The following is a 16,160-nucleotide window of genomic DNA, read 5'->3' on the forward strand; positions in this document are numbered from 1 at the left end:
TAGACTCTTTCTATTGACATCTCATTTTTTTCTAGCAGATAATTCTTTTATTTTTTAATTAAAACCTCATGTCTGTAAACCACTATCCTTAAAAGGGAGTTTTCTTAGCAACATGGCAGTAACACTTCTGTAACTCACACCAATGGCTCCATACCAGTGCATGTTTATGAATCAGGCAAATGTGTATGACTCAGATTTTTTCGTTGTTCTTTTTATTTTTCAGAGGACTGACAAAATATCTTCCTTCAAAAAAATCAGTAAACAAATTGGGCAAATACTCACAACCTTACTATAAAGTAACATTTTCAGTGGCAATTTGATACAAATTGTTGGCTTTGCTTTCTAGACAACTCTCAAACAAATGCGAGGCTGTGGCAGCCAAAAAAAAGTAGCAGAGCAAAGAGGCTATGAGCAGGGACTTGAAAATGGGTCAGGCTAGGTGTGTTTTTTTTTCCCTTGGCCTCTGATCAGTTATGTGACCTCAGCAAGCTGCTTGACCTCTGTCAGATTTAGTTCCTCTCATCTAAACTAGGTATAATGTGTACCTATTACCTAAACTAGGTAATAATGTGTACCTCACAGCTACTACAAAGGTTAAACATGATTATGAATGCAAAGTTCTCCATTTGGTCTTTAGCATATGGTAAGCATTCAATAAATAGTAGCTATTATGACTGTTAAAATTTTAAGTTATTTTATTGTAAAAGGAATAAAACCATTTTATCATTACAAAACTCATAAACTACCTTTTCCAAGAGGCCACAAGAGATAATGCCAGTGTGTCTGTTGCAACAATTTTGCTCAAATGTGCCTCCAGTTGGGCCTCGAGATCTTAGAGCATTTGACCGGGTTCAGAAGTGAACCAGAGACTGGAAAACAGGGTGCGTGGAAAGATCAAAGAAAAGGAAATTACATAATCCCAGAGGTGAAACAATTACTTGCAAAAGGTATCAGCCAGCTGTTCCATGCCTTGTCGAAGAGTGAAGAAGCAAAGCAAGCTGCAGTAGCTAGAATTGCAACCTAAGAAAATTAAGTTAAATACACAGTCAGCCTCTGGGGAAATCGCCAGAGACGTATTTATTCCCATAAATAAAAGATGGACAAAAGTTCTTCCCAGGATGAAGAAATAAAATCAAGAGGTCATTGAAGTGCCTTCTGCCCCAAGAATTTAAGTGTTAAATTATAACATAAAGAGCTTTGCCCATAGCTGGTACATGGAAAAACATGTGTTGATGATAAGATACTAGTTCTTGATAGTATTATCCTTGATAACCTGCATCACATTTCTCTTCATATGGGATACCGGGTTGGGTAGTGAACAAAGTAAATTAAGCAACCATGACTTTCATGATGTAAAAATGATTTATAATCTGCAAAGAGCTTCATAAATATTATTAGCAATGCCAACATTATGAAGAATAGAAAAATGGCCCTCCCTTTGGGGAATAACATCTTAAAGTCCTGTTTCAGAAATAGAAAAATAGTTTTTCACATCATAAATACACAGTGAGATAAATGGCTTCCCAGGGAAGTGAAGCCTGAGGGAGAAACAGCCTTGGCACATTTGCTTTAGTGTGATATTAGGAGACATTCCCATCTGGTGCTCGGTGGGAGAAGGTCTACTTCCTTCCATAACTATGAGATGACTTATTTAGTTTTGTCTGGGGCGCTGTCACAGACACTTATCACCAAGGAAAATTAAACATACTGAAGGCTGGCTTCCACAATGAGATAGTGAATCCAACATAATTTGCTGCAGCCATATTCATGAATCTCGAGTGCAGTAATGGTGACATTCAGACCAATGTGATCTTATTATTAAAGGCTGGATGTTTACTTTCCCGTTCACTCTTTTCCACGGGTTTTACTTTAGGAGCAAAGCTAGCATGGATTGCCCATTCCCCGGGGAGGAGTGAATGCTAGGTCAACTGGAACAAAAGCATGGCGGCTGTCACATTTAGGCATTGACACATCATCACACACATTATTTCTCAAGTACATCATCCACATCAAACCACAGAGCTTATTAGTACATACATAGCTGATTCTTCAGAGGAGCATAAAATCAAGGGCGTGTATAAAAGAGATGTTCTTTTTATAGCGTGCCGCTGTGCCACTTCTGTTCCTCACCCCCATGCCATGGCAGTGTGAAGCTTCCTGTGTCTCTTTACCGTGCCACCCCCAATCTGTTTTTGCCTTCTTGCTCCCACAGTGACCCATGTTTACTGTTGTCTTCAACTGTATCATAATTATGTTTTTTTGTCCAGTTCTCCATTCATCCATTCACTTACTCATTCAACAAATAAGTCTTGAGCCAGACCCCATGACACATGCTAATGAACAAGCCCTGGTCTCTGCCCTCAAAGAACTCGCAAATTAGGCAAGGAGACAAAGTATATAATAGATGATATATTAGAGGATAAAAATCTAAATTCAGTCATGGCTATGGTAAGTGCAAAGGGAATTTTAAGAACATAGGCTAGCATGAGGCAGGCAAGTCAAAGGAGGTCCAGAGCCACATGACTTCTTGACATCTGGAACAAAACCCTATCTTTCTATGAAAAGTATCCCTGGGATTAGCCCAGCATCTTCTGTTCCCAAGGATGACATGCACTCTCAGCTTCTGGGGCTGGTGCTGTTTGGGAGAAGAATTGTAGATACCATCCCTCAGGACGAGATGACTTTATTTCAACATCAAGAGTTCAGGAAATTGCTACTTTTTTATACTGCAGCCATCAGATCATGTCTAAAATCATGTTAATGTCTGACTTTAGTTCTTTAATTTTTTTTCCAAATAAGCCTCTTGGGAAAGTCTTGGTATAATGGAAAGTCTATTTGACTAAAATTGTTTTAAAAGAACTCCAAAACTTTGAGTTCAGACAGCAGATCTCCTCTTTTACCTTCACAAGTCCCTTTATTACCTCAGGCCACAGCTACTTGCTCTAAATCCACCTGTCCCATACCCTAATCTCTGGCTTCTTCAGTGGCATGCAAAGGCAGCAATGCTTTCGATATTCTATGTGCCCCTGTGATGCATCCCAGTGGGCCAACCAAGGTATCTTCACTCTTGGCTAGACTTTTATCAGCCCAGCGCAGCCACACTGGTATTCATATGATGATCAGAGGAAAGAATGGTCAGTCTTCGGTTAATAAAATGTCTTTGATTAAGAAAAAATGGGAAGACAATATCATTTTTATTTAGTGAAGTACAGCTTGTTGGGTAGGTAAAGAATTTTAACACCTAGATGACATGGAAAGATAAAGCTGCTGCTAAGTAGGAATCAGGAGATTGGATTATTTTTCCATTTTCTTCCCACTCAATTTATCCTTGAGCCTAGGTTGGACTAAATCTCACAATGATTAAGGATCACTTATATACACCATCGTTGAGAGACTGACAGAAAAAAAGGGACAGAGAGAGAATCCCAGGCATAATGCCTTTATAACCCATTCTCCTATCAGAAGAGCAACAAGACCAAGTCAACACTGGAGATTCTTACCAAGATCCTCTACCCTGGCTCCCTATGTAGGTTGCTTGATTATAATCTATTTGAAAATATTTTCTCCCAGCACATTTGATTGTTACATTCTCTCTCTGTCCATTTATTCACACCTCCTTCAGCAGATCCTTGTAAAGCCAACTGATTACAAAAACAGAGAAGTTCAGGGCTCTTGTTTCTATAGAGGGGACTCACCCTTTGCAGAAGTTGAGCAGGGAGAGTGGCAGAATGCTTCTTTGGCCTGAAAGTACACATGCCTAAGGGGCCTGTAATATTTTCTCAGGAAGCACTTTGTTTCTCCACTCCACACATTTCCTGTTACACACTGATAATGAGCCACAGCCCTTGGGGAGGACAGAGAGTGGAGAAATCAAAGGTTTCTGTGAAAGCAGGACCTGCCAACAATCAAGTCTAGTTCTCTCAGATGTGATGAGGTACAAAATGCTGTGATGTCCCTTGCCTTCTCTCCATCTCTTCTCCCACTTCTGACCACCCCTGCAAGATTTCATTCGAATCTATGTCCCATATTTAAGACAGATCAAGGCAGTCAAAGAGTCCAAAGAGTAACCAGGAAGGTTAGGATTTGGAAATCACATCCAATGAGAGAACAGATGAATGAAGTAGGACAGTTTATTCTGAAGGAGTGGTAGCCTCAAAGGACACGTGAGCACTTGATTTTAAGACCCGGTGGCTGTCATGGAGGGAAGAGGTTTCATCCCACTCTGTGTGACTGCAGAGGACAGAACAGGAACAGGAACAGAACAGGAACCAGTGACAGGAAATCATAAACAGATAGATTCTGCATCAATCTCGGTTCCAGGATGGAACCAAGAGGGTGAGCTCTCTGGGAGGGGGTCCTCATTGCTGAAATTATTTCCGCAAAGAAGAATCCCAAATGAGGACTAGGAAGCTGCTAAGATTACTGTGCCTCCTGCAGGATTCATTTTTGCCACATATTTTAGTTTGTCAGGATTTGTCAGGTACTTCCCCGTATGTTCTAATACCAAAACCTCATTTTCCCAGGGAGATGAATAAACGTCTAACAGAGGAACAAGCAAAGAAAACCTATGATCGTGCAATTAAGCTAGAACAAGAATTTGGAGAATATTTTACAGGTAAGTTCATTTACCCTTGTACTCTGACAGAAACAATCAACGGTCTGACGTTTGGCATTTAGAGAGGAGTCCAGGCTTGGTATACCTGGCCCTAAAACCTGCCCACAGAGAAGCCCTAATTTCCCTCTGCTTTACCTATCTGATCCAGAACTTTGGGTTCTCTCTTCTCTGGATTCAACTGCAGCCAGTTTCCAGGTTCCCACTGGCCCTACCCAAAACCATGAGTCACGTATGGCACTGAGCTATCTCCTGCTATTAAGAAGATTTTAGGGATTTGGTACCTCATTAGACTATCTCCCTGATATCAACAGAAAACTTTTTAAAAAAGAAACTTTTAGGGCTCAGATAGGCAGCATCCTAAGTGGTGACTCATGAGAAGCAGTCTCAGGGCTCCATTCTCTGCTTCAGTGACCTGCAGGTCTGTGCTCCCGTTAGCAGCACTTGAACATGATCATGAAACACTTCCCAGTGTTTCCATTAATTCTACGTCAAGTCCCAATGCAAGACTTTTTTCCTTTACTTTTTTATTAAATGTTTATTTACTTTGAGAGAGAGACGTGTACACAAGCAGGGGAGGGGCAGAGAGAGAGGGAGAGAGAGACAATCCCAAGCAGGCTCCCTGCTCAGTGCAGATCCAGACCGGGCTCATTCCCACAACCATTAAGATCATGACCTGAGCTGAAATTAAGAATTGGATGTTTAAGTGACTTAGCCACCCACATGCCCCTTTTTCCTTTTTCTTTTTAAACATTTCCTTAGAAACATTAAGTTTGGGGAATAGGGGAAGATTTTCTTGCCCCAGGTATCCTGGGTTCTCTATCCTTACTTTCATGAAACACTGACCGAATCCAAAGAGTAATCAAACTGTGTGGAGTTTGCCTTACAACAACAAATGGCTTAGAAACAAGAAATTCCTTGGGTGGTTCACCATCTCACCATCTGGAGATTGAACTCTGAGTTGGGCTCTACCCTGAGCATGGAGCCTGCTTAAGATTCTCTCTCCCTTTCTCCCTCCCTCACTCTCTCTCCCTCCCTCTCTCTCAAAAAAAAAAAAAAAAAAAAATTAAAGCAGGAAATTTCCTCTTGAATTTCCTTGTGAGAAGTTACATGATTTATTTTTCATCTTAATCAGAATATGATAGGGGCGCCTGGGTGGCGCAGTCGGTTAAGCGTCCGACTTCAGCCAGGTCACGATCTCGCCGTCCATGAGTTCGAGCCCCGCGTCGGGCTCTGGGCTGATGGCTCAGAGCCTGGAGCCTGTTTCCGATTCTGTGTCTCCCTCTCTCTCTGCCCCTCCCCCGTTCATGCTCTGTCTCTCTCTGTCCCAAAAATAAATAAACGTTGAAAAAAAAAAAAAAAAAAAAAAGAATATGACAATGCCAGTGGCTTAGCAGTTTGCAAATATGTTGAATCAGGTAATCTTAAGTAAAATTTCTATCAGTAACAAAAGTATTAATTATGTGTCACCCTAAAAGAACATCTAGGTATAAATATCAGATCAAAATTATTCGCATTTTGAGCAGTGGTTCATATCAGAAATAAAATACAATAAAATTATGGAAAGAGCCTAAATGTCCATCAACTGATGAATGGGTAAAGAAATTGTGGTTTATATACACAATGGAGTACTACGTGGCAATGAGAAAGAATGAAATATGGCCCTTTGTAGCAACGTGGATGGAACTGGAGAGTGTTATGCTAAGTGAAATAAGCCATACAGAGAAAGACAGATACCATATGTTTTCACTCTTATGTGGATTCTGAGAAACTTAACAGAAACCCATGGGGGAGGGGAAGGAAAAAAAAAAAGAGGTTAGAGTGGGAGAGAGCCAAAGCATAAGAGACTCTTAAAAACTGAGAACAAACTGAGGGTTGATGGGGGTGGGAGGGAGGGGAGGGTGGGTGATGGGTATTGAGGAGGGCACCTTTTGGGATGAGCACTGGGTGTTGTATGGAAACCAATTTGACAATAAATTTCATATATTGAAAAAAAATTCAAAAAAAAAAAGATTAACCAAGAAAAAAATAAAATAGAATAAAAATAAAGTATTAAAAAAAAAAGAAATAAAATACAATAGTCAATATATTCTCAGGGTTGTTTTTGAAGATCTAAACTATTTTTCAGTATCAATTCATTTTTAATCCCTAATGTCCTATAGATAGTGCTGACATGTTTTGGAGATCTATCTGTAAGATAACTTTAGTTCAAAGGAGATTATGAAAGGTACTTCAATCTACTGTCGGGTGACTTGGTGTTTTTGGTAATATGCAGGTTATCAGGGTGTTTATATTTCCTCTTATTTATGTTTCTTATAAGTAGTTGTCATAAGGCATTCTCAATACAAGCAGCCCTGTGATGGTGAAATATCAGTTTACCGGATCACTTGGAGAATGAATGGGGGTTCCTATTAAAGGGTTTGGGGTTCAAGGGTTTAACTAAAGTTGCCTCCAAACCTTATTATTTCCTCTGTGTCTAAAATGTCTAAATTTCTGCACCTGCCAGAGTAATTACAGCATACAGAACATGAGACCAACTTTCTTTGATGAGCAGGGAGATATCAGTCTGAAAATTGATCAATGCCTAGCCCAGTGTAGGCGCCCATAAAATTTAAATATGTAAATGATTCATTTTCCAGAATTACAGACAGACACGTAGAAAAGTAGAAAGACTGTGGTACACTTGTTACCTGATCTAAGACACGCACTGAAAGCATTTTCTTTTCTTTTAATCACTGATGTGATCTTGCTTAAGTAAATTTTCCATTTTTTTCTTACTAAGGAAAGGTAATATGAAGCTTCCAGATGAGTTTGTCTGTCACTGGTTCGAGCTTCTGCAGTGTAATTGATGGCTGTTCTTCACCAACCGGGGAATGATTCCTGACTCTGCTGTGTTTGCTTTTGTTCTAGCTATTGTCCAAGGAGACACCTTAGAAGATATATATAATCAATGCAAGCTTGTTATTGAAGAGCAATCTGGGCCTTTCATCTGGATTCCCTCAAAGGAGAAGTTATAAATTAGCTACTGCACCTCCAACAATGACAGAAGAGCATTTAGAAGAACAAAATATATATAATATACTACTTGGAGGCTTTTATGTTTTTGTTGCATTTATGTTTTTGCAGTCAATGTGAATTCTTATGAATGTACAACACAAACTGTGTGAAGCCATGAAGGAAACGGAGGGCCCAAAGGGTGGGACAGAAAAGACACTGCAGTATGCAGGAAGGCTTTGGTTTGCTCAAAGTGCCAGGTGTAGGGATGAACCTCTGACGGGCTTTCTGGCCAAGAGATGGGCAGCCTCCTCACCCCGGCAGATGTCCAGAGCTGATTTAGCTGCTGAGCTCTCTGTGTTTTTTGCTTTAAAGAAAAGTTGCCAGCACTTGAACTTCACCAACCTTCCCATTACCCACATCTGTAATTGGTACACTTCGAATTTTATAACTATGCACACCCTTTGATTTCTTAACAAGCGAAAGAAAGAAAGAAGGAAAAAGGAAAGGAGTCCCTTTGGAGACGGCATAATATCAGGGAAGGATAAGTGTGTAGTTTCTCTGACTGGCATCTACAAAGACGAGCATTTCATAAAATTCACAAGTGTATGGAGGACTGACCTCACTGAGAGGAGGGGATTCCACCTGAGGTTAGCTTTATGATTGTTTATTGTCTATTTTGCCATTTATAAGCTGAAAGAAGGCACTAAAGATGAGAATAATTTATACAATAAAAATATATCAAATGTATAGAAACGAATTTCTATAGGTTAAAAAAAGTTTTGTGAAATATTTTGTAAAGACTAATTGAAAGACTAAATGTATGCACTATCAGCAGATGATCAAATTCAAGAATTGAAAGTTGCACTCTCCCTTTTGTTGCCAATGATCCATTAAGAGCATCTGAGTTCCTTCCAAAGTCTGAGAAAGACTTCTCCCTCACTTACCTCCCATGATCTCCCTTCCATATTAGTGACACACTCTCATGGAGCACATCCCTTAATGAGTTGCGCTCGTGGGTATTTTTGGAAGACATTTGATTAGTGTATTCTTAAGCTGATGGCTTTCAGACACAAACTCATGCAAATGATCTAAAGGGAAGTTTTTGCTTTCATCTTGTTAAACAACCTGGGCCTGCCATGCAAATAGATAGCTGAATAACTTGGTTCCTAGTTACTTACATGCAATTCTTAAAGGATCATTTAGTATTTTAGCCAACCATGAGTAATTAGGACTTTTCTTTTTGTCTGTTTCACAAGTAACTGAGGGTTTTGTAATATCCAGAGATCGTATAGAGCCATGGAGAGATCTGTCCCAAGAAGCACTATTTCTTTGAGGAAGAGGGAAGTATCTGGTTGGGGGTGAGGGGTGCAGACTTTTGTTTCTGTGTACGGGGCAAAGAGAACACAAGGAAAGACAATTAACAACTTTGAGCTCAACCAGTTGAACTGCCTTTCTTGGGGTCTGCACCTGGACCAAGTTTATTTTTTAGCAATTATAATAATGATGACTTAAAAAAAAAAACTCCCGAAGCCTATATCCCACTTTAGAGCTGATGATGACATCAGCATTGCTTGTGCCCAAGGTGTTTAGAGAGAGACTTTTCAGTGATCTCAATAACCACTCAACTCTGGGTTCTTTGCATGCCCAGACTAAGCCCCATCGCCTTATTTCTGGGGTACATCCAGACCTGGCAGGGATTCTGCCACACTGTGCAGCAAACCAGCATGCAGGCTGGGATAGGAGAGCAAGAGATAGAGCCATCAGCAGTGATGGGGCTTCTTCACAGTAAGAACATCAGAGTTCAGGATGAGGGTCTCTTTCCAAAAACCAGTGTTGTTCATCTTACACTACCACTGTCTGCCTCCCTGCAGTCACCAAACCAAACACAAAAATGCAAAATTATACATCTACCTATAGTCTCGAGGCTGCCTTTGCCAATGGAAGGGCTAGCAATGCATTTTCCCTATGATGAAAGTTAAATTTTCGGAGACTTCCTTAGAGCATTCAAAATGTTTAAGATATGTCCGTGGCTGCGATCCGCCAGTTTCAGGTCAAGGCCTACTTTCATCAATATTGCTGCCAGAAGTTTTCTGCCACCAGAATGCCATTCCTGATCCCAGCTCTATTTTTAGGCCACCATAATAACTTCTTTGGTTTCTCAACTGAGCATGCAACCATTTATTTAAAGGACTGTCCTTAATGAGTAGATGTTTCCGCGGGTCGTGTGATGTGCTTTCCATTTAATATTAAGTATTGCTGTGGCTGAGTACAATCAAATTGATCCACCAACCCTTGGTTTTGTAGTAATATAATTATTTATTTTCCTAGTGTAGATGCTTCCAGATTAGAATTGGCATTTGCACTGATTTTTTTATGTAGATTTATATAAATATATATATACATATATATTTGCTTGAAGAATCACCAAGCAAATTGGTGAGAGGGTCTTTTCCTATAGAATTTACACCTCCATTTGTTTTGTTGTCTTGCGCTTCCCAATGTTGAGGTCTCTATGGCTCCAACGACTGGTGTATTTTGCAGCAAATCTGATGACTTGTATGGACACGGCAGGAAAGTTACCCAGATTACATCTGGTGCAAATGCACTTGGAGCCTGGGGCCAGACTGGTGCTAACACTGCAAACTTTGTCCGGAGCTCTCTCCAATCTGAAGGCTTGCTGGGGGCGCAATGTCACCTTCACATGCTGGGCCCTTTCAGAAAAGTGCCAGATCGTGTCACTGGTGCTATTTTTCATGCTCTGGTACAATGTGTAGCACCACGGGGGTCTCAGCTTTACCAAAATCAAAATCGCATTTGTCAGCTAATTGCAGGGGCGTTTGTTTTTTGCTCTCCTCCCACAGGATCTGTTGGCCATTTCTTTGCCGGCCTTCCTCCCACCTCCCCACCCCCAGCCCCGGAGTTCTCGGTGTGGCTCCTTCTGCCCAGTGAGCCCATCTTTTTGAAGCTGCACTCAGGTGCCTGTGAGCTGTCTGAGATCCTACTGCCAGCCCTTCAGGACCCTGAGCCAGGGAAAATCTCTCCGCCTCTCTGGCTCTCGCCTCTGGTTTTTCCTCATTTTTCTCCTCTGCCCACCCTCTTCCATGTGTGTCTCATTCCACCTCTTCTTGTGTACACCTCTTCCTTTCTCCTACTGGCTTGTCTTCCCTGAGTATTGCCTTTCTTCTGCATTCTCTCATTTACTCCCTCCGTTCACTCCCCTATCTCTCCGTCTCCTTCAGTCTCTCCCCTTCCCATTCCCCTTTCCCTTCCTGTCCTTTCTCCTCTCCTCACACCTCTGATCATCTCTCCCATACCTCACTCCGTAATATTTCTGTCCTATAAGGGCTCATGGCTGATTCGGACAGCAAGTCCATACACTGGACTGATGACACAATTCCTTTGGGTCACCGTTTCACCCGCGCAGCCCAGAAAGCAAAGCTGAGCATGAGGTCCCAGACTGGAGCCAGCTCCAGCACGCCTCACTGAGCCAGCCTGCACCGCTGCCCTGGCAGCGACGATGCATGAGCTCTGGGCCCTGCCGGCACCTGGGTGCCTCTCTGCCTGAAGGCTGGTCCAAAGTGAGCCCACTCCCAGCATCATCCCGTGGCTCTGAGGACACTTCCTCTCTATAAAGGCAGACTCTGGCCCCAAAATCATTCTGACAGCAAACCTCTTTCTTCTCATTGAAGCCATGCCATCACCTTGGTTTGGAGAGAGACATTTTTTTCCCCACTCATAAGCTTTTTTTCCCCCCATTTTCATGTGAAGCCCCCTCTGCTTTTCAGCTGGTGATTGCTCTGGTGAGATTGAATGGACTTGCTGGTGAACTAACATCTCTTTTTTTCCTGTCTTGGTCCTGCCTAAATTCCTACAAAAGTATTTAAGTCAAGGACTCAGGCTAGCTCCTAAGTTTATCATACATAGTAATTTGTCACTCCTAGGGGGCAAAGGGGACATTTCTCTTAAAGCATGTGGAGTGACATGCTGACAACTGATTTGCCAGAGATCTCCCTCCAGAATTCTGTGGATATGCATTTTACTTATGTGTATGTATGGTCTATGTGGTATGTACATCATTTACACACATACCACATCGGGTATGAATGAATGTGGATGGAAACCCACACACACACTCCAGTCTGTAAATATCCTTCCTCACTGAAAACTGTGCTTTGGAAATCATTTCTTGTACAGCTGTGCAGTTTCTTGTAGCAGCTGAGGACGAGCTGAGACAGGTGGATGATTTAGACAAAGATCACCTAGGAGACAGAACACAGAATCTCCCTAGCAACTCATGAGGACAGACAACCAAATGGCAAAGTTGACTCCCAATGGGATGGCAAACTTTTCTTCTCTCCTTTTTGAATTTGTGTTTCCTAAGTGTGTCTTAACTTCTGAGTGCACCAGGCTGTACCCGTTAGATCCTTTCAAAATGACAGTTTTGTGCTTCTCCCTGACAGGATGTTTCTCCATCGAGCTGTAGTGCAGGATGGGAGGGAGGGGGGAAATACTCCTTGCCTGAGCTGGAGTTTACAGAGACACTGCACAGCTTACACTCCTGTTAAGTGTAAATATTCGACACTTCCATTCCATTTGTGTAAAAAATAAAGCACACACAATTATAAAATCGAGATGTATATTTCATACTCAGTGTGTCTGTGCATATTTATTGCGTATTTCTAGTTGTCAGCGGTGGCCCCATTGTAAAAATGCTTGATAGAGTGTTTATAAACATGTCATGGTTTTATTATAAGATATAAATATTAAAACATTTTATACTTTATAGCAAATTATTTTCTCCCAAAGCATAATTTGTCTTGTTTCATAGAGAATAGAATCAATCATTTCTGTTGTCATCAAATTTATCTGATTTCAGAGCTAAAGTATAGTTATAGGAGGTTTGCTCTGAGGAACATTGGAACTGCTGAGAGGAGCTGAAAGTGGTACTTGTGCACATTTTTAAATATGTGGTTACTATCTTGCCTGCTTTCATCAGGATTTTACTAAGAGTGAACAATGAATTAAAAAGATAGGCTTTTTGGGAGATACCTGTGTGGCTCAGTTAAGCTCAGGTCATGATCTTGCGGGTCCGTGAGTTCGAACCCCATGTCGGGCTCTGTGCTGACAGCTCAGAGCCTGGAGTCTGCTTCGGATTCTGTGTCTCCCTCTCTCTGCTTCTCCCCCACTTGCACTCTGTCTCTCTCTCAAAAATAAATAAATACTTTTTAAATTTCTTTTTAAAAAAAGACAGGTTTTTTTTTAAGACCCTCACATTTGTGTGGAAAGAATTTATTCCCCAGTTTCCAAACTGTGAGATTCCAGAAGATGCTAATAATAGAGAAAAATATATTTTTTTCTTATCTAATACTTATGATGCAAAGAAAGGCACAGATTGGAAAGGAGATGTCACTATTCATGTACCCTGGGCCACAAAATATGCCAGCTCCAAAGATCTGAACATGCCCCAAATGTCAGGTTTAGGAACCTGAATCTGCCAGATAATATTCTAAATTCTTCCCGCTAGGTTAAACATGTGCCTTGTCGTATTGACATTTAGACAGCAAAGGTCTGACAGCTGAAGGGCTGAAACAAAGTCCTCCTGTGCAGAGAGTGGAATTTCCCCGTTAAAGCGACCACTGTGGAGTGCGTTTTGCTTCACAATGAACTATCACATAACTGGGTCAGTCATTTGGGAAACCAGACTTGTTGGTCATTACCATCCTGGCCATCACTGCGAGCCCACACGAGTCTCCAGCAGGTGTCCTGTTGCTGTCCCTGGGGCTTGGCAGCAGTGAGAAGACAGCATAAGAAGGCATTGACTGAGGCTGCAAGCCCAGTGCAAGCCTCATGTGTCAACAATTATTCAATTTTTAACATTTACACAGACTCACCAGGTTTAGTATTCATAGTAACACTACACAAAAGCCGGATTTGCTCCAATGATGGGTATGTTAATTCCAGGTGGGGGAAGCTAAAGGAGCTCATGACTTTTTGTTTCTAAGTATTTTAAAAACATGACCATCCTAGGGATACCTATCTGGCTCCTTTGGTGGAGCACATGACTCTTGATCTTGGCGTTGTGAGTTCAAGCCTCACATTGGATATACAGATTACTTGAAAATCTTAAAAAAAAAAAATGACCATTCTAAGGGGCACCAGAGTGGCTCAATTGGTTAAGCTTCCAACTTCAGCTCAGGTCATGATCTCACAGTTCGTGTGTTAAAGCCTCACGTTGGGCTCTGTGCTGACAGCTTGGAGCCTGGAGCCCACCTCCCTCTCTCTCTGTCCCTCCCCCACTCACGCTTGCTCACTGTCTCTCTCTCTCTCTCTCTCTCTCAAAATAAACATTAAAGAAAAAAAGTGGACTGCACACCTCTGAACCTAAGAGGGTCTTGCTTCAAATTTACGGTCTTTTAGGTATTCTGAGACTAAACCATCCAGTGACAGAATTTAAAAGCCTTGGTGGGGAACAAAGCTAAGGAACATCTGCAGAGGGGCCACAACCCTTCCCAGCACAACCAGACCCAGAGTCTCCGAAGTTGTCAGGCACAATGTCGTCTATGGGTCAAGAATGCCAGGTCTCATAATCCCACTAGCTTCTGTGACTCGCCTGTCCCTTAGGGACATCTCAGAAGACTACTGCTCTCATGAAACCGATCCCCTGCCCCTTCTAGTGTTACAACCTATGTCAAGTCCCTACTTTGTCCCCAGTTCCTCTCAGCACAGCTGGGACAACGCTAGAATACTTTGATTACTGTGTAATTGTAAAATCACCTTAGATGCAGATTATGATGTTGGAGGTGCGGGAAGACACCAAGAGCCTACACAGTTCTAACAAGTTCCCAAGTGCTACTGATACTGGAGTGGCCAGGCTCTAAGTGTTTTTCAAACTCATGCTGACCACCCACCAGAAGGTCATAAACCAGCACTTTTTAAAAATGAAATAGAAATTAGAGTGCCTCTTATGTCACTCTAAGGACACAAGGATAAGGACACACTCTAAGGACACAGTAAGGATAAATACTGTTTCATATTAGGAGAAATACAGAGAACAAACCGGTAGTTGCCAGAAGGGGAGGGAGATGAGGGGATAAGGAAAACAGATGAAGAGAGCTAAGAAGTATAAACTTCCAGTTGTAAAACAAAGAAATCACAGGGATGAAAAATACAGCATAGGGAATATAGTCAATAATATTGTAATAACTCCATATGGGGACTACATGTATCATGGTGAGCATTTCATAATGTACATAATTGTTGAATCACTATGCTGTACACCTGAAACAAATATTATGTCAACTATACTTCAATTTAAGAAAATTAAAATGCCATATTAATACCAGAAGAAGAGAAGAAAGAAGAAGAAGGAGGAGGAGGAGTAGGAGGAGGGGGAAGGGGAGGAGGAGGAGAAGGACAAGGAGAAAAGAAGAGGAGGAGGAGGAGGAGGAGGAGATTCAGGCCAAGGCATACAACAGCTCTCTCCAAATACCTGCAGGGTTCTGTGCTCCCTACCGATGTAAATATTCCACAGACCAATCTAGGACCTCAAAAGTACCTCCCACTTTGATTCACTTCAGTTTTAAAGATACTTCCACTTTCCCTTCATACATTCTCTTATTGATGGGACTTGCACAGAGCAGAATAGTAGGTATCCTGCCACTTGCATTATGCATAGTGATTAATAAATATGTGTTGTGGCATCTGGGTGGCTCAGTTAAGTGTCTATCCACTCAGGTCATGATCTCACAGTTTGTGGGTTTGAGCCCTATGTCGGGCTCTGCACTGACACTTCAGATGCACAGCCTGCTTCAGATCTTCTGTCTCCCTCTCTCTTTGCTCCTCCCCTGCTCTTGTGCGCTCTCTCTCTCTCAAAAATAAAGTATTTTTTTAACTGTCAAATCCATGGGGCATCTGGATGGTTCAGTTGGTTGAGCATCCAACTGTTGATTTTGGCTGTCATAATCCTAGGGTCGTGGGATCAAGTCCCACATCAAGCTCCACACTCCTTGAGGAGCCTGCTTAAGTTTCTCTCTCTCTCTCTCTCTCTCTGTCTCTCTCTCTCCTCCTCTGTCCTTCTCCCACAATCTCACTCACTTTCTAAAAGAAAAAAAAAGTCAAAGTTCTTGTCACTCTAAATAACAAATTACAACCAACTTTTTCTTAGTAATGGAGTTAGAGTCCTTCAGAAAAAAACCAGTTGATTTGATTCAACAAAATTATAAAAACAGCAAGTTAAAAAGTTGGATCCTAAATGGATTGTTTGACTTCTCATGGGCCACACCTGTTTCACTGACAGTATCCTTTCTGCAGAAATTCTGTGTGCTGCGATGGTATTTTATCTGGCGGTTCTGGTACAAATAACCTGCCGGCTCCCTCCCCACCTCCCATGAAGGAAATCTCTCCCCTTGGACTTTACAAACAAGTTTCCTTTACAATGTTGGACTTTACAATGTTACTTATCCTAATTAACTATAGCCACTAAATCTGACTTTGAGTCCACAATCTTTTTCCTTAACAATTGGTGGTTTGATTTTGACTATTTAAAATTCTT

The 16,160-nt window shown here is 41.6% G+C and overlaps 1 protein-coding gene across 28 annotated transcripts in view; it reads left to right on the plus strand.

Annotated features, from left to right (window-relative positions):
- Nucleotides 1–12,255, plus strand: part of DLG2 (discs large MAGUK scaffold protein 2) — a 2,060,218-nt gene extending 2,047,963 nt beyond the window's left edge. For all 28 annotated transcript variants that reach the window (XM_045483773.1, XM_045483776.1, XM_045483777.1 and 25 more), the window contains 2 exons: nt 4,524–4,615; nt 7,523–12,255. In XM_045483773.1, the coding sequence (XP_045339729.1) occupies nt 4,524–4,615; nt 7,523–7,629 (199 nt within the window). In that variant the 3' untranslated portion in view covers nt 7,630–12,255. The remainder of the gene's footprint in view (nt 1–4,523; nt 4,616–7,522) is intronic.
- Nucleotides 12,256–16,160: the final 3,905 nt, after the last annotated feature.

This window comes from Leopardus geoffroyi, chromosome D1, assembly GCF_018350155.1.
Source record: "Leopardus geoffroyi isolate Oge1 chromosome D1, O.geoffroyi_Oge1_pat1.0, whole genome shotgun sequence".
Classification (NCBI taxonomy): domain Eukaryota; kingdom Metazoa; phylum Chordata; class Mammalia; order Carnivora; family Felidae; genus Leopardus; species Leopardus geoffroyi.